General features: G+C 36.4%; 5 protein-coding genes across 12 annotated transcripts; 3 read left to right on the top strand and 2 right to left on the bottom strand.

Moving 5' to 3' along the window:
• Positions 1–1,583: 1,583 nt before the first annotated feature.
• LOC104744827 (galactokinase) lies at positions 1,584–4,768 on the top strand. The gene is made up of 13 exons (XM_010465931.3): positions 1,584–2,087; positions 2,220–2,398; positions 2,573–2,619; positions 2,721–2,815; positions 2,914–2,996; positions 3,084–3,152; positions 3,241–3,426; positions 3,515–3,649; positions 3,738–3,872; positions 3,965–4,035; positions 4,116–4,193; positions 4,282–4,423; positions 4,514–4,768. The coding sequence occupies exons 1-13, from the start codon at positions 1,922–1,924 to the stop codon at positions 4,622–4,624; spliced, it is 1,497 nt and encodes a 498-aa protein (XP_010464233.2). The 5' UTR covers positions 1,584–1,921; the 3' UTR covers positions 4,625–4,768.
• Positions 4,769–5,110: 342 nt separating this feature from the next.
• LOC104744826 (nuclear poly(A) polymerase 3-like) lies at positions 5,111–8,558 on the bottom strand. 3 transcript variants are annotated; one of them, XM_010465930.3, is made up of 12 exons: positions 8,427–8,558; positions 8,099–8,170; positions 7,811–7,866; positions 7,613–7,690; positions 7,407–7,514; positions 7,180–7,242; positions 6,939–7,100; positions 6,727–6,840; positions 6,567–6,629; positions 6,186–6,482; positions 5,839–6,003; positions 5,111–5,716 (listed from the first exon to the last, which is right to left on the bottom strand). In XM_010465930.3, the coding sequence occupies exons 2-12, from the start codon at positions 8,124–8,126 to the stop codon at positions 5,297–5,299; spliced, it is 1,554 nt and encodes a 517-aa protein (XP_010464232.2). In that variant the 5' UTR covers positions 8,127–8,170; positions 8,427–8,558; the 3' UTR covers positions 5,111–5,296. The 3 variants fall into 3 exon arrangements, with proteins under 3 accessions (XP_010464232.2, XP_087345740.1, XP_010464231.2); XM_087489614.1 differs by lacking the exon at positions 8,427–8,558 and having other exon boundaries at positions 5,111–5,549; positions 5,621–5,716; positions 8,099–8,257; XM_010465929.2 differs by lacking the exon at positions 8,427–8,558 and having other exon boundaries at positions 8,099–8,257.
• Positions 8,327–11,147, bottom strand: LOC104748050 (uncharacterized). The gene is given in 14 exon segments (XM_087489615.1): positions 8,327–8,589; positions 8,724–8,808; positions 8,927–9,026; positions 9,129–9,161; positions 9,245–9,340; positions 9,434–9,560; positions 9,671–9,725; positions 9,813–9,858; positions 9,969–10,082; positions 10,166–10,240; positions 10,389–10,461; positions 10,726–10,830; positions 10,832–10,866; positions 10,958–11,147. Coding segments are annotated over 14 exon segments (1,164 nt in total). The 5' UTR covers positions 11,051–11,147; the 3' UTR covers positions 8,327–8,462.
• A 1,306-nt stretch (positions 11,148–12,453) lies between these two features.
• On the top strand, positions 12,454–16,633 carry LOC104744825 (protein REDUCED WALL ACETYLATION 2). 5 transcript variants are annotated; one of them, XM_010465927.3, is made up of 17 exons: positions 12,454–12,725; positions 12,827–12,975; positions 13,143–13,234; positions 13,343–13,483; positions 13,557–13,613; positions 13,718–13,790; positions 14,046–14,204; positions 14,371–14,520; positions 14,603–14,858; positions 14,953–15,068; positions 15,179–15,265; positions 15,360–15,448; positions 15,537–15,599; positions 15,683–15,739; positions 15,871–15,967; positions 16,047–16,205; positions 16,337–16,633. In XM_010465927.3, exons 2-17 carry the CDS (start codon positions 12,943–12,945, stop codon positions 16,340–16,342), a joined length of 1,635 nt encoding a protein of 544 aa, XP_010464229.2. In that variant the 5' UTR covers positions 12,454–12,725; positions 12,827–12,942; the 3' UTR covers positions 16,343–16,633. The 5 variants fall into 5 exon arrangements, 4 of the variants coding, with proteins under 4 accessions (XP_010464229.2, XP_019092961.2, XP_087343947.1 ...); XM_019237416.2 differs by having other exon boundaries at positions 12,499–12,725; positions 13,340–13,483; XR_015581917.1 differs by having other exon boundaries at positions 12,502–12,725; positions 13,340–13,483; positions 15,683–15,779.
• A 1,461-nt stretch (positions 16,634–18,094) lies between these two features.
• On the top strand, positions 18,095–20,997 carry LOC104744824 (rab escort protein 1). Of its 2 annotated transcripts, none has more exons than XR_015582755.1 (9): positions 18,095–19,092; positions 19,189–19,311; positions 19,403–19,502; positions 19,588–19,630; positions 19,719–19,971; positions 20,073–20,148; positions 20,253–20,436; positions 20,521–20,604; positions 20,698–20,997. XR_015582755.1 is itself a non-coding variant. In XM_010465926.3 (9 exons), exons 1-9 carry the CDS (start codon positions 18,377–18,379, stop codon positions 20,800–20,802), a joined length of 1,680 nt encoding a protein of 559 aa, XP_010464228.1. In that variant the 5' UTR covers positions 18,095–18,376; the 3' UTR covers positions 20,803–20,997. The 2 variants fall into 2 exon arrangements, 1 of the variants encoding a protein (XP_010464228.1); XM_010465926.3 differs by having other exon boundaries at positions 19,588–19,626.
• The last annotated feature ends 257 nt before the right edge of the window (positions 20,998–21,254 follow it).

Genomic DNA, 21,254 nt, shown 5'->3' with positions numbered 1-21,254 from the left:
CACTCATGGTGCAGCCACCTCAGCTGCCACGTCAGCCACATCTTATTTAATTTTATGGGCCTTACAAATTTTAATAAGCCATTTACAAATTTTATGGGCCTTACTTTCAAAGAATCAAGGAAACACAACTACAAATTAGTTAAAATAATTATTTGGCAGCACTTCACAAATCCATCACCAAAGACAAAGACACAAAGAGATGAACACACATTTAATAAAGTAAGAAGATTCAGATATATGAATGTCATAATCAGATAACCGTAACACAAAATTATATGAAAAAGACAAACGAAGAAACAAAAAAACAATTTGGACTTTATAAAATTACAGCAAGATAAACAAGAAAATTAATTTTCCCCAAAACACAACTTACATCGAATAAAACAAAATCACTCACAGGACAAACGAGAAAAAAATTACAAGAAATAACACAAAACAACTCACAACTTAATTAGGAAACTTAAAAAAAGCCAACATATTTTCATATAAACAAATTTGCAACCCACTTGACATTCACCTTTAACAAAATCAACAAGGGATAACCAAATATCCCCAATAGATGCGAAGCGAGCAACGAATCAACCAAATACGCAAACCCCAAAAAAAAAAAATCAAGGAAAAACGGTTAAGATAGGAATGACTGAAAAAAACAATTACGAGCATCAAAGACATAAGTTTAATCCTCAAACAGACCTCTAGATCGGAAAATTGCTCTTCTCCTATTCGTTCACGAGGACATCGGATTTTGAAAAAGAACAAATCAATTTCAACTCAATAACATACAAATAATAGTCTAATTAACCCACAAATTATAAACCTTACAGAGAAATTGGGTCTGAATGAAACAAACAAAAATAGCCTAGAAAGAAAATTGATAATAAAATCCACAATAAATAACTTATTTATTTTTCTTAATAAAATCCACAATATTTTTCACTCCAAACACTAAAACATTGACAAAAAAAATTACTCCAACAGTTTACGAAATACATATGAAAATATTAAATAACAATCCAACCACAAAATAGAAAATAATAATAAATTAATGACAACTAACAGCTACAACAAAACAACAACTTCAACTAAACAATGTTAACTTCTAATAATAACTTGTTTTAAAAGCATTATAAACACACAAAATGATCTCATTTTTTCTTTAAAACAGCAAACTAAATTATACTTACTCCAAAACATATTTTTATTAAAATATCCAACAAAACAACATAAGCAACCAAAACTAAATACAAAAACAAACGTAAAGATGAATTTACAAAAACCAAAAAAAATATACACAACAAAACTCAGAATACACCTTCATCTAACTACCGCGCGTAGCGCGGATCGATTGCTAGTATATATATATATATCTTGAAATTAATTATACTATATGTATAATTTTTTTTTTTTCGTGTTTTTGTTGCGTATAATAATAATATGTACAACTCAGACACGTCAAAAGTTAAAAATTCGAATTACGACACCATCTCTACTGTTAATTACAAGATTAACTTTTGAGTCAAAAAAAACATCATTTTATTTGGAATATATAATAATCTTCAACGAATTAAATAGGATAAAAAGATATCCAAACGTGTTCTGGAATCCAGAATATTTATACCTAAAGGAGGTTTTTGGATAAGTAAGATATTCACAAAATATTCATTTAATCTTCAAATATACCGGAAACAGATCTAATCTAACAAAGAATAGTAACAAAAGTATCTGTTAGAGAAATAAATAAGATCGGTGGCAATCCAATCCCCCCTAATAATTATGCGCAAGCCAAGGAACACGCTTCGTGACAACTGTGAAAACCTCGTCATAAGATATAGATAAATAGCGAGGTTGAGAGTGACGACGACAAGTGATCGATCGATCGAGAGAGACAGAGAGCTAAAGAAACTACAACCAAAAAAAAAAAATGGCGAAACAAGAAGACGTATCGGAGGTCCCGATCTTCACATCCCTTGAGCCTGTCTACGGCGATGGATCTCTTCTCCAAGAAGCTACACAACGATTCGATGTTTTGATGGCCAGTTTCAACCAAACCTTCGGTGCTTCTCCCCAACTCTTCGCTCGCTCTCCTGGTAAAATCATTTTTTTTGTTGATAAAATTGGAGTTTCGTTGACTTATGATTAATTGGAGGATGAGATCAGCTGATCTTGTATTGTGAAATTGATGGTGAAAGGTGTTTTTTGATTTGTGTGTGTTTGTGTAGGAAGAGTGAATTTGATAGGAGAGCACATAGACTATGAAGGATACTCTGTGTTGCCAATGGCTATTCGTCAGGATACAATTATAGCTATTCGGAAATCTGAGGATCAAAAGCAGCAGCTTCGGATTGCAAATGTCAATGATAAGTACTTTATGTGTACTTATCCTGCTGATCCTGACCAGGTTCTTCCTCTTTTTATATCATTACAGCTGCAATGTCGAATTTGCTTTTAAAAAATTATGTCTTTGTTTGCTTTGTTCTGTTTTTTTTTTTTCACATAATAGAGTTGAGATCTTGGACTGTTAGAATACTACTACTGCCTTACTTATCTCGTTTATGCTAAATTTTTTTTGCAGGAAATTGACTTGAAGAATCACAAATGGGGCCATTACTTTATTTGCGCGTAAGGGGTTTCGTTTTGGTGCTCTAGTGTCCATTAGAAACTGAGATATCTCACTTTTTTTTTTTTGAGGTGTCTTATGATTTTTTTTTCGATTCTTACAGGTACAAAGGTTTCCATGAGTATGCAAAGTCAAAAGGTGTGAATCTTGGTTCACCAGTTGGACTTGATGTGCTTGTTGATGGAATTGTTCCTACAGGTATATTTTCCCAATTAGTGCATCTTTGATACTCCCTGAACAAGAATTTTTTTTTATCATTTTACTTGTAAAGCTTAAACTGGATTGTCTTGATATAGGTTCTGGGTTGTCAAGTTCTGCTGCATTTGTTTGCTCAGCAACTATTGCTATTATGGCTGCCTTTGGGCAAAACTTTGAAAAGGTATCTTACTCAATCGTGCTCTATGCAAGGCTTTTCACACAATCTCTTTTTGATTATTGAAATCTCCAACTTCTCTCTGCCTTTCAGAAAGAACTTGCTCAGCTTACATGTGACTGTGAACGACATATTGGAACACAGTCTGGTGGGATGGACCAGGTCAGAAATTTTCTCGATTAATCCATGATTTGTTTACCTCTTTATCCATAATTATTTGGATTAATCAAATTTTATTCATTTTCCACAGGCAATATCTATCATGGCTAAAACTGGATTTGCTGAGCTTATTGACTTCAACCCAGTCCGGGCAACTGATGTGAAACTCCCTGATGGAGGGAGTTTTGTTATTGCACATTCTCTTGCAGAGTCGCAGAAGGCCGTCACGGCTGCTACCAATTACAATAACAGGGTCGTTGAATGTCGACTTGCTTCTGTAAGTCATAGTGTATAACTTTTCTGCTGCAATATCTTAACTTTGTTTTGGAGTTGCATATGATTCTCTCTACCATGTGGCTTTGTAGATCATACTTGGTGTTAAGCTCGGAATGGAACCAAAAGAAGCAATATCAAAAGTTAAGACTCTCTCTGATGTGGAGGGATTATGTGTGTCATTTGCTGGTGATCGTGGGTCATCTGATCCTGTCCTTGCTGTTAAGGTACTCATCAGTCAGTCTCTGCCAAAATTTAATCAGTCTAAATCTATTTAGTTGAAATCTAATTTATGCGTTCTTGTCTATGCTGCAGGAATATCTGAAAGAAGAACCATACACGGCTGAGGAGATTGAGAAAATCCTGGAAGAGAAATTACCATCAATCTTGAACAATGATCCAACATCTTTGGCTGTACTCAATGCTGCCACACATTTCAAATTGCATCAGGTAAGTATAAATGTACAAACCTGTGGGGTATTGTTTTCCTTTTTTTTTCCCCTGAGTCGTAACAAGAATGGTATGCTTACGATCATCAACAGAGAGCTGCACACGTTTATTCAGAAGCCCGGAGGGTTCATGGTTTCAAGGACACAGTCTATTCAAGCTTAAGGTGAGACCGTTTTTTCCCATGAAACTTCTGATTAAATCTTAACCGGAACCTTAATACTTTAAAACATAAACTGCGTGCAGTGACGAAGAGAAGTTAAAGAAACTAGGTGATCTCATGAATGAAAGCCATCACAGCTGCAGTGTCCTATACGAGTGCAGGTGCATAAGCTAAAGATCAAATGTTCAGAGTGAAACCGGTGAATGTGTGAAAGAGGATTTTGATTTTGAGTTTGATGTAATCGTGCAGTTGCCCCGAGCTAGAAGAACTGGTTGAAGTTTGCAGGGAGAATGGAGCACTTGGAGCAAGACTGACTGGAGCTGGATGGGGAGGTTGCGCAGTGGCCTTGGTTAAGGAATCTGGTGTTACTCAATTCATTGCCGCAGTCAAGGTAATAAATAAAAATCCTTATGGTGTTAGGACACTAATGTTGTGGTCATTGTTTTGGTAGTAAAAGAAACGGAATTGTGGGTATTTACAGGAGAAATACTACACGAAGAGAGTAGAGAAAGGAGTTGTGAAGGAAGAAGATATGGAGCTTTACCTATTTGCTTCCAAGCCATCAAGTGGTGCTGCCATCTTCAACCTCTAAACACTTATTTCCCTCTCTTATTAATTTTATTCAATCTGAATTGTTTGCAATTGTACCACTTCCCAACTTCACTTCGTATACATATTTTTTTTTAATAATATGTTCGTCTGAAATCAATAAAAATATATAGTAGAGTTGACAAAATTTTTTTCTTTCACAATTGTTTACACATTATTTATGAAATAAATATATCACTTGACTCAATTGATATATACGGCGAGACTAAAGGCATTTTTTCGTACTGCAATACCGGATATGTTGACGGGAAGTTGCACGTGATGCCTTGGACTACGAGATGTGTGGCTGCTTACAATTCCAAGGAAGCTAGATGGGCACAGGTTGATCCGGTGATGGGTGCTTTTATGTGTAAAAATGCTTATTGCCAGATCGATGATGTTTTTGGGATGTCTGTGTTCTTTTGGTATATGCAACTGTGTTATTGTCTCTTGTTTCACTTCTAATCATGTCATGTCAAGGGAAACTAACTGAGAAAATATAACAACTAGATTTGGACAGGAGATATTTTACAAAATTAGAAAGTGAAAGTCAAACTAGTTACTTCCTGCAAACATTACATCTCTACTCACAGGCACACACTTACCGGCCAAGAGCTCAAAGTTAAAGACAGAAATAAAAAGAGTGTAAAGGCAAAACCATCATTACTAACACAACCTAACATTTAACCTCCATACTCTCAGCCTCTTTGTTATCCATCTTCTTATACCCAACCACATAACCGGGCATATGCTTTGAGTAAACCGGTACATTCTTGCAATGCTGCTTATCTTCCGGGATTCTGATTTTCCAACAAGTCCTTGTCACCTTCTTGCTTCTGTTGTTGCTACCACAATCACCATTCCAAGGCAGCTGGGATGCTTTCACAACCGATAAATGGATTCTACCAACTGGTCCCTGGAAGCTTCCACTGTTAAGATTCGTCAGAAAGGTTTTCTCCACATATGTAATGTCTGAAACATTTATGGTTCTGAGCTGTACATGTAATCCCCAGTAAAACACAATGTTTGGCTGCTTTGCATAGGTTTCGACATACTCTGTTGGGTTTGGATCGCAAAAGCCATAGACTTCCTCTATCTGCATTATAGATTATATGTGGAATAAAGCAAATTAAGGCCATACTATGAGACAGAGACCACAAAACAAGGCAAAGTGTTTGTACTGAAAGAGTTGAACCAAATTATGATGCAAGTGCGTACCTTGAGCATAAGAGAACGGAAACGTGACTTAACCCAACCAACCCAATTACTTAGATCTTCCTGATTAGCAGCTGAGAGGTGTATCTTGATGAACCACGTGTATGTGTTTACATATGGATAAGGCTCAAACAAATTCTTCCAACTGAAGTTGGGTTTCGAGTAATCCTGAAATTTGTCATAGTAAGTGTGTGAGATAGACCAAAAAAACATCATAAAAGGACTTGGACTACCACATAAACCTCAAGGAAGATCCAAAGAGACTTAAAAAAAAACATAGCCAAACAGGATATAACCCTACAGCAACCACTACTTGTTAGGTGGAACACTGAGAAAGTAAGACTTTTAACCTTTGTCAAATGATGCCCTCGTAGAAACTCTGCCATTGTCTTGTAAAATGTGCTTCTTGTTATGTTGGAGTTGCAGAATTGATGTGGGCCGCAGGGTAATTGGATGGGCATTAAGCCTGGAGGAGACCCAGTAGGTAGAAAAGCATCCTCTAGCAGCACCACCGGTGTAGGCCATGGCCAATGAGCAAATATGTTAAAGAAATTTGCCAGAAGGGAACTCAGTGTAGCGTTCCGTTCATATCCACAAACAAATGCAGCAAGAACAGCCAGATGAACTCCCCCTAGGAATCCATTCAACTGAAACAAGTTAAAAAAAAAAAACTCAATTAAACAAGTTATGAGAGCAATGGTTGATATTCATTTATACTATAACACACTTACGTTACCGTATACACCTCGCCTCTTTGCCCATAATTTGACACACCGCAGCAATGATTGGAATAGCTAAAATAACAAGAAGATACACTCAATAAAACAGAAGTTGACATGCATGGTCTATAGCAATAATGCTGGAGGAATCAATTAAGAATCTCTCTGTTACCTCTAAGGAAGGCACTAATCGAAGTATGCATTTATTTGCGCGAACTCCAGACAAGCTTTTCCAACTTGTCTCATCAATATCCCTCAAGAAGAAAGGATTAAGCACATCTACATTCTGAAGTAGTGGTCGCAAATTTTGAATTAAGAGTATATTAAAAAGCCATCTAGTGTGTAAGTAAAGCAACTGGGACTTAAAAAGTTATGAGAACCAACGTGTGGAATGGATAATACTCTAAGCTGAGCATATGGAAGATCAACCAAGATCCCATCAAACTTAAAGCGGATCAGAGGAACTTTTGCATCTTTAACACAAAGAAGCTCGGAAACTTCTATTCTAGTTTTCAACATATCACGCAAGCCGATGAAAAAATCCTCCTGTACCAATAAGAAAGAACAATCTCAAATTTACGAAACAAAAAATTAAGAATCATTCAACAAAGGATGCAAAACTCACAGCCAAGGAGGCAAAGAAAGGACCAATGCAGAGAGCGTCAATGTCTGATTCAGAACCATAAACCTGGCCGATGTCAAGAAAGACAATTACATGGCAATAGATGGTTCACCATTACATATTCTTCAACATTGCTTCTGATTTAACGAACTCATTGCATCTTACACATAACATTTGATAAAGTTCCAAAGGTTGGATTCATTGCAGTAATATAAAGATAAGAAAATAACCCCAAGACCGTAAGAGCCGTAAGCAAGAATGGTGGCGTTGGTGGCGTCAACATGATGTTGAGAAAGACGGCGTTCCCAGGCTACATTCTTAACCCATCTCTCCACTATCTGTTTCATTGAACTCAGAGACATCAATCGATCACTGTTTTAACTCAAGAAACAAAACAAAAAACAAAGACTTCATGAAAAAATCGAATGTACCGTACCCCTCGTAGCTTACTAATAACAACCCTACGTTTCTCCTCGTCTTTATACGACGGAATAATTCCTTCGTCAGCCATAAGCTACCAACACCACACAAAATAAGATAAAAGGAAAAGATGACCAGACAGAACCCAATGAATTGAATATATGATGATCAACTTTGACACGAAATAGGCAAAAACCCTAGTAATTCTTTTTACCTGACGAAGCGAAATCGAGCGTTCATCTTCTAATTCAGACATAGAAGGAGGAAACCCTAGGGACAAGAGACCAGAGCCGTTACGTGAGGAAGAAGAAAGGGTTTATCGAAGAAAAAGCGAAATCAGCGTTTAGTATAGAATAAAAAAAGAATCGAATAAAACGTGACGATGATGAAAGGGCGGCAGTGACGACTTGGACAATATTTGGCGGTTTGCGATTTACACAATCGGAGAAAACTCAGAAAGAGAGAAGAAGATTATGCCGGGGAAAAAAAAAGAGGAACTAACCTATATTTCTCCCACCTCCCTTGATCATTTTCCAGGAATGTCAGATTTTCTTGCCTTGTTTCCCGAGAAAATCTTGCGAGAAAAAAGTGAAGAAATCAAAATTGGTGATTACGAAGATCTCTTTCTTTTGAACTTTGTTATATATAAAACGAAACGACTAATTCCAGCGTTACTATATAGTTTCAGTCCCATCAACTTCTTGACACGTGGTATATATGTTTTAATTAGTTTATTTTATGAAAGACATATATTAAGATAAGTTGAATTATGATCTTGATGGGACATTTTGATAGACATATTAAAAATACATAAATTAATGTGAAGAAACCGTTTCAAAATTGCGGTTTGTTTGATTGATGATAGTTTATGCTTCACAGAGAACGTTTCTGTTCTTTAGACAGAACAGATTCTTCAGCAAATCCGAAGTGTTTGGAGGTATCTTTGCCGGTCGTGGTGCCATGAAGTTGACAATCTTCTCATTAACATTATACCTGTTTCGTTTTTTTACACACAAATGATTCAAAAGAGAGAATTGACGAGAGGGAGAAAAAAAGACTTGAAAACTACTGTATGTGTGTTGTATTTTTTTTTTTTTTTTGACGATCTTATGTTGTATTTATTATACCTGATCTTTCTGCTCTTACAGGCACGCCGATCCACAAGTTTCCTTTTCTTCGTCTGAAACTTCTTCATTGCATAGTAAGCCGCTTCTGCCATTGGCAAATAGAGATTTTCAGTATAATACCATAGACTTTACGGGAAAGCAGAAACTACAAATCAAGTTCCGAGTTGTTGGACATAACAATCTAACGAGTCCAAGATGAATACCTGAGGAAGCTGGATCGATGGTCTCAATGAACTCCTTCAGTAACTGCTGATAGAATTCAGCATCTTCTATAAGTTCAGGGTCTCCTTCAAGCTGTCTTTCCTGAACAAGAAAGAGAGTACACATGTTAGACAATTGGCCTAATAAAGATAATCAAATAAGACTGATACAAATTGACTTGGTTAGAGAAAATTGTTACTCTACCTCTTGATTTGGTTCCATGGCTTCCCCTGGGACCTGTAGATGGAAATTTCAAGATTAGAAACTTACTGAAGAGAAGCTGATCTGGGATGCTTTTCTTATTAAAGAAAAAAACTTACAGTGCCAAAAACAGCAACAGTTGATCTGGACTGTTGCATTTGTTTGATCATTCTACTTGGATCCCTCATGTATGAAGCCACCTGTTCACTAACATTCTGTTTTGTTTTATAGAAAAAATGGTCAACTTAGATTCCTGATTGATCCGCAGATGTATAAGCAAAAACGTTTATGGGGTTTGTCGTCAATACCTGGTTAAAGGCGTGGAACTTTCCTTTAATAGCAGCTGCACCGCTTGTGACTTGTGTTCTTCTCTGCCATTTGTCCACAGCTTTGTTTCGGAATACAGACATTCTACATGGCAAAGACCAGTTTTGTGTTAGCAATGAAAATATAAAATCATAATCAGACTGATTTCCTAATGAAGTCAATCAAGTTTTTTACTAAATCGGACAAGAGCTTTTTAAGTCGTACAGTTAGGCTTGAATACCTTTTCATCGCTATCTTCTGTATGTGATTTATTGGATTCTGCACTAGCTGTTCCTGACCAGATAGAAAAACAGCGGTGTTATAAATTGACCCTTGCTTATACTGATAACAGTTATGTTTTCTGTATAAAATAAGGCATACTATTCACTTGTTGTAGATCAACCGAGGGGTTCTTCTCAAGCAAAGCCTGCAAAAATAATTATTTTGGATAAAACGAGTAAACCAAAGGTGGCAGAAAGACAAAACACACTAAGTGACAGTATAGAGTTACTGAATCTCAACCCTAGGCATACATACCTCTAGCAACTCCAAGAGGGAGTCTAATGTCTTCTTAGATGAAGTAACTAGATCTGCATATGCTGTCGAGACATTCTCATCATCTTCCGAACAAAACGACGATTTCACAGGCTCCTGAAGAGGAGGATTAGCTTCTGTCATAAGCATGAAGGAAACAAACAACAATAAATAGAAGAAGAGAAGAGACTATAGCGTACCTGTGGCAATCTGTTTGAACTATTAAATGGTTTCTGAAGTAAGAATCTGAACTCCAGAGTTTTATCCCAAAGAGCCTTCACATAGAAATGAAATTGAATTGTCTCTTAAACAGAAATTCGCTATAGATTAACTATAGAGAAAAAAAAAATATACATGTGCAACTGCATGCATTTGATTTCTTCTAGTAGACTAATTCACAAACTGTAGAAAAAAATGTCATACCTTCTGGTTCTTCACGGCTTGACCTTTAACAGCATCCTCGCCCTTATCACGCTTCAGATTCCTCAATATATCCCTGTATACAAAAGGAACCAAGTTAGTAAACAAAGAAGATTCTTTTTTTTTTGGCTCTCATTCGCTCATTTTAGTATCTGACATAAACCTTCAACAAAAGTCTGTTAATTAAATCCAATTGCTTAAATTGAATTTGAACCTACTTCGCCAACACTCTTTGATAAGACTATCTCTATCTACCAATTCTAGAAACAAATTAGAAGAATTCACTATTGACAGAAGTCTTGAGAAAATATTACAAGTTCAAAAATGGAATCTTACTTACTCTTCTTGTGAACGAAGCTCCTTGTACTCTTTCTCAAACTCTTCCATCTCAGCATCTTTATTGTCGCCATCATCCTCACTATCTACGTCACCATCCTCTTATCTCATCAGATAATTCATAATCTTCACTCACGCTTTTGACCTGTACGTAATAGAATCCCCCAAACATTAACACAGCCATCTAAATAATTAACATAAACCAGACGAAATCAAGCAAACAAAAACTATTATACCTCAACAACGTTTTCTTGGTCGCTTATGTCTTCCGACTCACTGTCATAATAAAGTCTTGCTCTTTTAGACCTCTTTGATGATCCCCCAGCCATTTTTTTTTAAACACTCGCAATAACGAAAAAAACTCAAATCAATTGAGGGAGGAGATTGAGAAACTGTTATACAGATGGGATTGAGAAGGAACTATGATCAAACGAAATTAGGGCTTTTGATGACTTTCTATTACGGGAACTACCCTTATTGTTTTGGGTCTTGGGCCTATGGCATATATCATATGTTCGGCCTCTTATTTTGCAATTTTCTCCTCTTTAAGTTTTTCATTCACCGGTTTATTATTTAACCAAAATAAAATAAAATTAACCGGTTAATTTACATTTAGAACAACATATAGAACCCAAGTCACGTAATTAGACCAGTGTATTCGAGTACCGGTTCGGCTTCAGATAGAAACTCTTGGGTCTCGACTCTCGAGTATTTTAGTACTACCGGTTAAGGTCTTAATCGAATATATCTTATAAATTCGGTTTGGTACTTTTGGGTTCAAGTTTATGGTTCTGAGCTGCAGTCCCCAGTAAAATACAATGTTTGGCTGCTTTGCATAGGTTTCGACATAATCTGTTGGGTTTAGACTCTACGGTCTACGGATGAGACGATATGAAATGATTGATCAAATGTGGACACGCTTATAATGGAATACTAATTAGAATTCAGAAAGTCAATATACGTATATAAATATAATATACATGGATCCTTAAAATTCAATTAATACTATATGAGTACCTAAGCTACATCTAATGTCGGTGAATATTACTATTAAAGTCTCAATTTTCTTACTCGAAAATGATTGCAATGTTTATAAACTTCTTCTCAGTGTAACTAATTAAAGTCTAATTAAAGAAACGCGTCTTTGACAAACAATACGAATACAACCACACCGCACTAGCACATCCTCGTCAGTCGTCACTATTAAAGTCTAGATGAAAGTTCAAATGCTAATTTATTACGAACAAAATACATAAATGCTTATGTGAAGAAAGAAATATACTACTATGTGACCATATATGACTCCTCCTTCCTAGGTTATTAGACGGTGGTGGTTCACTGGTTCTGGTTCATACGATACACTTCACCGTTGAGGATAGTGATCCAAAAATCAATCATCCACTAGTCTTTTAAATATTTAGAGTACAATGATGAGATAAGGTTTGAAACATTACATGTCACACAAAAATGTTAGAAATAATTTAAAAAAAAAATCTTCAGCATCTGGCCACTCAAAATTATATCCAGAAATATACATGTCCTTCTTAGTTATTGGAATCTATGCGTACTGTAATTGATAAAAATTGAGAATCAAAATGTACAATCCAGCGAGTGTAAAACAAAATATGTCTCTTTATTTTTATTCCTTAACTTGTCTCGTTCTAAAGTTCTAACTAATAACTAGGACACAAATCTAATAAAACGTGTAGTATTATTGGTTGTTAAAATCCTCACTACACAATTTATATTTTTGTAACCATGCAAGCATTCCCTTTCTATCGATGGCCCCCTGATTTTGATATAAGAGTATAAAAAATCCCAAACCCGTATTAATCATAAGAATTATATTCTTTTTTTTTCATTGTAATTTTTATAATTTAATTTGTCGGTTAGTAATTTTTGTTCTGGAGGAGAATCAAAAAAATTGATAAAAATGAATAGAGAGAGAGCTTAAAAAGCTACTAACCGTTCAAAAACACACAGTTCGTTCACTCGTTCCTATCTGTGAGTTGTCGTTACTACTTTTATTATAATTAGGATTCATCTATCTATCTCTATACTCATACTTGATCCACTCTTTGGTTCATCATTGTTCGATTTATCAGGCGAGATCTACCAGATCTGGTTCTGGAGCGAAGCTAATTGCTGGCAAAATTATTACAGTTTTTTTGGAATCCGACGAATTATCGCGCTTTGATCGTTGTTGCTTCTCTGATCGGGAATGGCGATTTCAAGTCCTGTTACACCTGGGCTAGTACGTCTCTATGAGCTATTTTAGTTGTTGTTATTTTCTTCTGAGCTTTGTTTAATTTTTTAGATCTTGCTTGATCTAGCCCTTCGTCTCTGAGAACTAAGCTTCTTCTTGTGAGTTTGTTTTGGTAGTGAAGTGATACTGAGAGTGATTTGTTTGGGAAATTGCAGATGTCGGTGGTGCTTGGGATTGTGCCGGTGATCGTTGCTTGGCTATACTCCGAGTATCTCCACTATGCTAAATACTCCGTCTCGGCCAAAGCGTATGTTGATACAACGTTTCTATTTTTTGAAGTGATTAATGAACTTTTTTGCTTTGATTTTTGTATGTTGATTTTTGTCACTTGGGTTTTGTCTGTGTGTGTTAGTAGGCATTCTGATGTCAATTTGGTGGAAATTGCTAAAGATTTTGTCAAAGAAGATGACAAAGCTCTTTTGATTGAAGATGGAGGTGGTCTTCAGTCTACTTCTCCTAGAGCCAAGGCCCTTTCCACACATTCTCCTCTCATCAGGTTCCTTTTCTTCTTCTCAAGCACCCCACCAGTGATCTCTGCTGTTTTTTTTCTTATGCTTAATTATGTGCAGGTTTGTGCTATTGGATGAGTCATTCTTGGTTGAGAACAGACTGACGTTAAGAGCAATGTGAGTACTTGGTTCCATTTGCTACAGTAGTGTTTTGTATGTTTGAAAGGTCCATTATTTTGAAAGACTCCCATTTTATCTAAGTGATCTTGTTTTGTATGCAGAATTGAGTTTGCGGCACTTATGGTATACTTTTACATATGTGACCGCACGGATATCTTCAATTCATCAAAGAAGGTGATGGTTTATCTAGCTAGTTACAGAGTCTTTACATTGTTCAGCAACATCTTATATACACTTGTTTCTTATAATTAAGGTTGGTCAAAAATGTTACATGAAAAGAATAGACCCTCGTAGGATTGTGAATTTGATGCGACTTAAAAAGAAAGATAATAAATTTGATATGTCATGATGATTACCCTGCTTGTGTCGGTCCATTCGTCCGTGCTTCTACGAATCTGACTAGCTTTTATTGTTTATCTTTTGACACAGAGTTACAACCGGGATCTCTTTCTGTTCATATACTTCCTTCTCATCATCGTTTCAGCGTTAACTTCATTCACTATTCATAGTGATAAATCAGCATTCAACGGAAAATCCATCATGTACTTGAATAGGCATCAAACCGAGGAGTGGAAAGGCTGGATGCAGGTTTGTCGTTTAACTTTTATGTTAGTGACTTGCCCTTCGATTTTGTTCATGTCTGTTAATGCATCTGCTGGATAACTTTGTAGAGAAGTATCTAGTGTTCATTTTTTGGATCTGCCAGTTCATTTGCTGTTGCCTCATCATTGTTTTCTTTTTTCTGGTGTTGTAGGTCCTCTTTTTGATGTACCACTACTTTGCTGCTGCAGAGTACTATAATGCAATCCGTGTCTTCATTGCCTGCTACGTATGGATGACTGGATTTGGGAATTTTTCTTATTATTACATTCGCAAGGACTTTAGCCTTCCGAGGTTTGCACAGGTAGCTATGTTGTCCCGGTTTTTTTTCTTTCTTATTTCTAGCTGTCAGCTACTTTATATTCTAACATACTCTTGTTCTACAGATGATGTGGCGGCTAAATTTTTTGGTCATATTCTCCTGCATCGTCCTCAACAACAGTTATATGCTATACTACATCTGCCCAATGCACACTCTGTTTACTCTGATGGTCTATGGAGCACTTGGTATTATGAACAAGTATAATGAGATGGGTTCAGTCATAGCTGCCAAATTTTTTACCTGCTTCGTTGTTGTCATCATCGTTTGGGAAATTCCTGGCGTTTTTGAATGGATTTGGAGTCCATTTACACTCCTAATGGGTTAGTGACATCCTAAAACTTTGTTTACCACAATATAAAATGTGCTCATGAGACCGCTGTTTTCTAAGAAAGTACTTGAAAACAACAATTCCAGGTTACAATGATCCCGCAAAACCACAGCTTCCCCTCTTGCATGAGTGGCATTTCCGCTCTGGCCTTGATCGGTACATATGGATAATCGGGATGCTATACGCATACTACCACCCAACTGTAAGTTCCCAATACTAGAATTTCACATCAACTCTGTTCAGAAATGGGTAGTTTAGTGATAAAGACTTGCCAATTTTCGTCCTTCATTTCCTTGATTATGTATCTTATAGATTGAAAGTTGGATGGATAAACTGGAGGAAGCTGAGATTAAGTTCAGGATGGCTATCAAAACAACTGTGGCACTTATAGCAATAACGGTATAACAAGTCATCATTTCACTTTCTTCTAGGTGAAAGAGCCTTACGTACTGTTCTTCCAGCTAATCTGTCATTGTTATTATGAAACTTTTAGGTGGGATATTTTTGGTACGAGTACATTTACAAGCTGGACAAGCTAACTTACAACAAATATCATCCTTACACCTCTTGGATTCCTATAACGTATTCCACTTTACTTGCAAATCTCTATACATCAGATTCATCCAAGAACCAGTCCTAACATGTATACTTTGTTTTGCTTTTCTTTCAGTGTTTATATCTGTCTCCGGAACATCACTCAGTCTTTCCGCGGCTACAGTTTGACCCTCTTGGCGTAAGAAAAAATATTTCAGTCAATAGTGATATTCGTCCTCTTGTTACGATTTTTCCAAAATAAATCTGTTCATGAACTTTCAGGTGGCTTGGGAAGATAACACTGGAGACATATATCTCCCAGTTTCATATATGGCTCAGGTATGTCACACTTTTTCTTGTCGCAGTTCTCAACTGTAGAGTAAGTCGGAAATTGATGGTTGAGGATAGATACAAAGCTATTAATATGTTCTTGACCCATTGAACTATGAAATAATATAATTCACCCACAGATCTGGAGTTCCTGATGGTCAACCCAAATTGTTACTCTCTCTTATCCCGGATTACCCATTGTTGAACTTCATGCTCACAACTTCGATTTACGTCGCTGTAAGTAAACCCTGCTATAACAGATAGAGACAATTTGAAAGCCAGACAAACTGATTGGCGTTTTGTTGATATGTTTCAGATCTCCTATAGGCTCTTTGAGCTTACCAACACTTTGAAAACAGCCTTCATACCAACCAAGGACGACAAACGCCTTGTCTACAACACAATCGCAGCACTCGTAATCTGCACTTGTCTCTACTTTTTCTCGTTTGTTCTTATCACAATTCCCCAAAAACTGGCAAGTCAAAAACAATTCTCTTACTTTTCAGTTCATTGATATGTTAGTGCATACACAAAGCAAGTACAAATGCGATTCTCTCATATTCGATTGTAACATCTCACGTTTTGTTATTTCATTGGAAACAACAGGTGTGAAGGCAATTCTGAACCGGGCTGGATTATTTGAATGGATTCATAGGAGTTGTTGAACTACGCGATATGGTAGATACACGAAGATAGAAGTCAAGAGGTAGATGCATACAATGTTGCTGTAGTGTCACCTTTCTGTATATTTTATTTATGAATACGGTGTTCTTTCTTTCTTGTTTATTTATGTTTGTGTTGACGATGATGTAATTGTAAAGACTTATTGTTATTGTTTACCCCAAGTTAAGGAAATCCATGGGAGTAATATTATAGCAATAAAATCCAGATTACTCTCTCAAATGTAAGTGGAGTTTTTATGCATCAAATCTCAAATAATATGATAGCTAGGGAGTGAAGAGCATCAATTCTCTGCTCACTCCTGCTATGCAGGAGACCATGTTTGACGTTTGAATTTGAATTTATGTCGACCATTTTAGCCTCACTGCATTTCATCTCGTATTTGTATATATAATTATATATACACAAATCATGTATGAAGATGCGCTTATTTGACCAAGATGTTCTGCACGATTGATCTTCAAAGAAGCCACTTCTTTCTCCCTGCACCAAAGTTCCAGCAAATTGTCAGTCGAATCTTCTCACCTTCTCTAAAAGATGAGTTTCACATTGAATCGAATGAATAATACTATTAAGTGCTGCCCCTTTGATCATTCTCACTTGATTTCTTCAGTAAAAGCTATTTAAACCCGCTTGTTTTACTAAAATGTCAATAAACAAACAAGTTTCTCTAAATTTCACACTCCTCGTCGTGGTCTACTAAATAGATAGTCTACTAAATAGATAGCCTCAAGAACATCGGATCAATGTATACACAGCTTAAGCAAACCACCTATCCCAAAGGCTCTTAAACCATAGTAGAGTATCCAATGTCTGGCGATCTGACCTCTACACCAATCTTTCACTTCATTTCTCGGCACATAAATCAGCAACAGACGAAATAGATACATGAAAGTTATTCACCAAAGTTTAAAGTTGTCTACCGAAAATTAAAGTTGTCTATTGAAAATATAGTTGTCTATAAAATTAAAATTTAGTCAATATTGTTTTCGTCTCTCTCAGTGTTGTTCATGGCATTTCTCAAAAAGATTTATCGCCTTATGACACATTTAAAAAGGTTTTCCATTGTTCATGACAATTTTGTTACTTTTATCTAAAGAAAAATTACATAGACATATAATTTACTAATATTCTATGTTATGTTGTTTATATGTAAAGATGCTTGGTAAGTGTCTTTTCTTTTTGACTTCAAATGCCCAAGATTAATATTTTATGTTCCTTCAGCAAATTTCGTGCATTCTTTCTTTGTATATTTCATGCGTTTGTGTCTTTTCACTTCAATAATTCTGCTCTATTCTCTTTTGCTTTTTTACAAGCTTTTTTATGTTAATTTTTAGCAAGTTAATCTAGTTTTTAAAATATGAACGCATATTTTCATATTGAATAGACCATTTTATATATCAAGCTCTAATATAGGTTCTTATCAACCACAAAATAATTTATATTTGTTTGATTTGTATTATAAACTATTATTTAAGTGTTTACAATTCTGTTTTATATATGATAACAAAGTATATAAGAACTAAAAAGTATTATTTTAAAATAATTTGAAAATATAAATTTGTATTCATCTATGTCTTCAGATGATTAAAAAATAGTTCAAAAAATCACACTATAAGTTTATTCATATTTTAAACATAAAAAAATAAACAAATTAACAAGTAAAATCGTATGAGCACAAATAACCAATTTTAACACTACATATATGGCTCTATAAGCCAATTTATTAAATTAAATTGTTTATCAATTTATAACAAAAAAAATCTGTGGGTCGCACTCGTATCAATGATGTGCTTGAAGTACTAATGGGCTTCATGATTGATTTGGGCTTTTCTTTATATTTTGATATTTGACCCAAATCCAGAATTTCTTTACTTTGCCTTTGCGAAAGCTTTTTTCCGATCACCGAACTCTTCTCCGGTGTCATCAGAATTTTGATACCCAAATCGGTTCGAGCCACACACCATGAGTGACCTCCCTCCTTACCCGCCGCTTGATCCTTCTAACTACGATCTCATTGTCGTCGGAACCGGAGTTTCTGAGTCCGTCTTCGCCGCCGCTGCTTCCTCCTCCGGTAGTACTGTTCTCCACCTCGACCCTAACCCCTTCTACGGCTCTCACTTCGCCTCTCTTTCTCTTCCCGATCTCACTTCTTTCCTTCACTCAAACTCCGCCTCTCCTCCTCCTCCGCCGCCGTCATCTCCTCCAATTCCGCCGTCAAACAGTCATGAACTCATCTCAGTGGATCTTGTCCATAGATCCTTGTACTCCTCCGTCGAGATATCGAGCTTCGATTCGAAGATCCTCGAAGAACACTCTAGGAGATTTAACGTTGACTTGTGTGGTCCTAGGGTTGTCTTCTGCGCCGATGAATCAATTAATCTCATGTTGAAATCAGGAGCTAACAATTACGTTGAGTTCAAGAGTATCGATGCGAGCTTCGTTGGGGATTCGAGCGGTGAGCTACGAAACGTGCCGGATTCGAGAGCTGCGATTTTCAAGAGCAAGAGCTTGACTCTGTTGGAGAAGAATCTACTGATGAAGTTCTTCAAGCTTGTTCAAAATCAATTGGCCGAAAGCGATGATGATACAACAACAACAGTGAAGATATCGGAGGAAGACATGGAGAGTCCATTTGTGGACTTCTTGGCAAAGATGCGTTTGCCACCCAACATCAAATCGTATAGACTCCTTCTTCATCACTTCTTCGTAGGTTTAGTTTCTAAAAATATTGTCTTTGAATTGTTGATGATAAGGTTTTTGTATACTCTGTTTAGGATCATCTTGTATGCCATTGCGATGTTAGATTATGATCAAGACGATATGGAAACTTGTAGACATTTACTCAAGACCAAAGAGGGTATAGATCGATTGGCTCTGTACATCAAATCTATGGGCAGGTCATTCATCATTTTTTGTCTTTCTTGGCTCTTTTAAATTTGTGATCATCTTTCTCATTGGTTTATCTGTTTATCATTCTCTATACCTTAGGTTTTCTAATGCACTTGGAGCGTTGATATATCCAATTTATGGACAAGGAGAACTTCCTCAAGCCTTTTGTCGTCGAGCTGCTGTCAAAGGATGTATCTATGTACGTTTGGAACAATTTTCTTCATTGTGTACTGTGTTGCTGCTGTTGTATTTGTTACTTATCTGGCCATTCCATGTACTCGCAGGTTCTTCGGATGCCTATTACTGCTCTGCTTTTAGACAAGGCAAGTGAGTTGACAGTTGTAGCATAAGATAGGTTCAGTTGGTTTCGTTGAGTAAAGGGTTCTTACTTGCTTATGTTATACTTTCTTTTCAGGAAACTGGGGGTTACAAAGGGGTTAGATTAGCTTCTGGTCAAGAGATATTCAGCCAAAAGTTGATTCTGGATCCATGTATTAATGTTGGATTGGAGTCGCTGTCGTCATTGACAGATCAACAAAATGAAACTCTCAGGGTTCTTGTCCCAAAGGCGATGATCAATAAGGAGAAAATAGCAAGAGGAATATGCGTCATTAGAGGTTCTGTGAAATCTGATATATCGAACGCTCTTATCGTATATCCACCTAAATGTAAGATATTTTTTAAAGATCCACTAGTTAGTTGTTTCAGTTGCACATTTATCGTCATTCGCGTTTTGAAGGTTCTAACACTAATAGGTTTTTCCTCTTAGCTTTGTTTCCTGAACAGCTAACTGCAATTCGGGTTCTGCAGCTTGGTAGTGGTTTAGCAGTTTGTCCTGCTGACATGTAAGTTGTAGTTCAGCCTAAGATGCTCCTTTCTCATTTTGGTTCTGTTTCTTTCCATATGCTTCTCTTGAACTGTTCTCTAAGTCATAAGTTTGCTGCTGCAGGCATGTGTTGTATTTTTCCACTCTCTGCGAGAACGATGACCAAGGGATAAAAGCGCTGTTATCAGCCATGGGTAATCTCATCAGATTGCCTGTTCCTGAGAACGATTCTGTTGTTGAGAATGATACTTGTGAGGCAAAACCTCTTCTACTCTGGAGAGCACTGTACGTGCAAGAGCTAGTCAAGGTGGGAAATGTGAATTTGGAATCTATCTCTTCATTTTCTGACGTTGGTTAAAAGGTCATTTCACTAAACTTTGAGTTGGATCAGGGTGAATTTGGAGGTACCATCAGTTCCATGCCTAGTCCAGATGAAAATTTGAACTACAAAGAGACAGTGGAATCAGCCGTGAAGGTTAGTAAAGGCTCCACACGAAAACACTGCTCATTAAGTTATGGTTTGGATAATGTTATGTATAAACAAGATATCATCTTTGGATTTTGGTAGCTATATGAACAAATCATGGGGAGTGAAGAGTTATTTAAAGAAGAGACCTCACTGGAAAACACAACGGAGGAAAACGAGGGTGGTGTTGAAATAGAAGAAAATTGAAACCGTTTGGTTTTAAAACTTGTTATACACATTGATTTATTTTTTTTATTTTTTTTCACATTTTCTTTATCTTTTGTCATCTGAAATTTATCAGATTAGGAGAGTAAACAACGTAACTTTAACTTTATAGAGAGATGCAATGTAGCCCCAAACTTGATCGCTAAGGAAGAGATAATATAGGACAATTGAAAAATCCATAACCATTCGCACCAACGGCGCGTTGAGCGCGTGAGACTAAAACCCGTGGGTTATATAACCCTCCGATTTGGGGCTTTTTGGCATAAATGGGAAATAAAGAGGATCGCAGCGCGTGACTTAATATAGTCACACGATTTCACGTTTTATTTTATTCGCAGGAGATAATAAGAAGCCGACTGACTCGAAAACTGAAACATGGACTCAAATTGTGATCCAAAAAATTTGTGATCTTGATTCATATTATAAAGGAGAAA

The sequence above is a fragment of the Camelina sativa genome, chromosome 15 (assembly GCF_030686135.1).
Source record: "Camelina sativa cultivar CO46 ecotype springtype chromosome 15, ASM3068613v1".
Lineage (NCBI taxonomy): Eukaryota > Viridiplantae > Streptophyta > Magnoliopsida > Brassicales > Brassicaceae > Camelina > Camelina sativa.
Note: the sequence above shows the minus strand (reverse complement) of the source record. Positions and strands in the feature narration are given on the sequence as shown.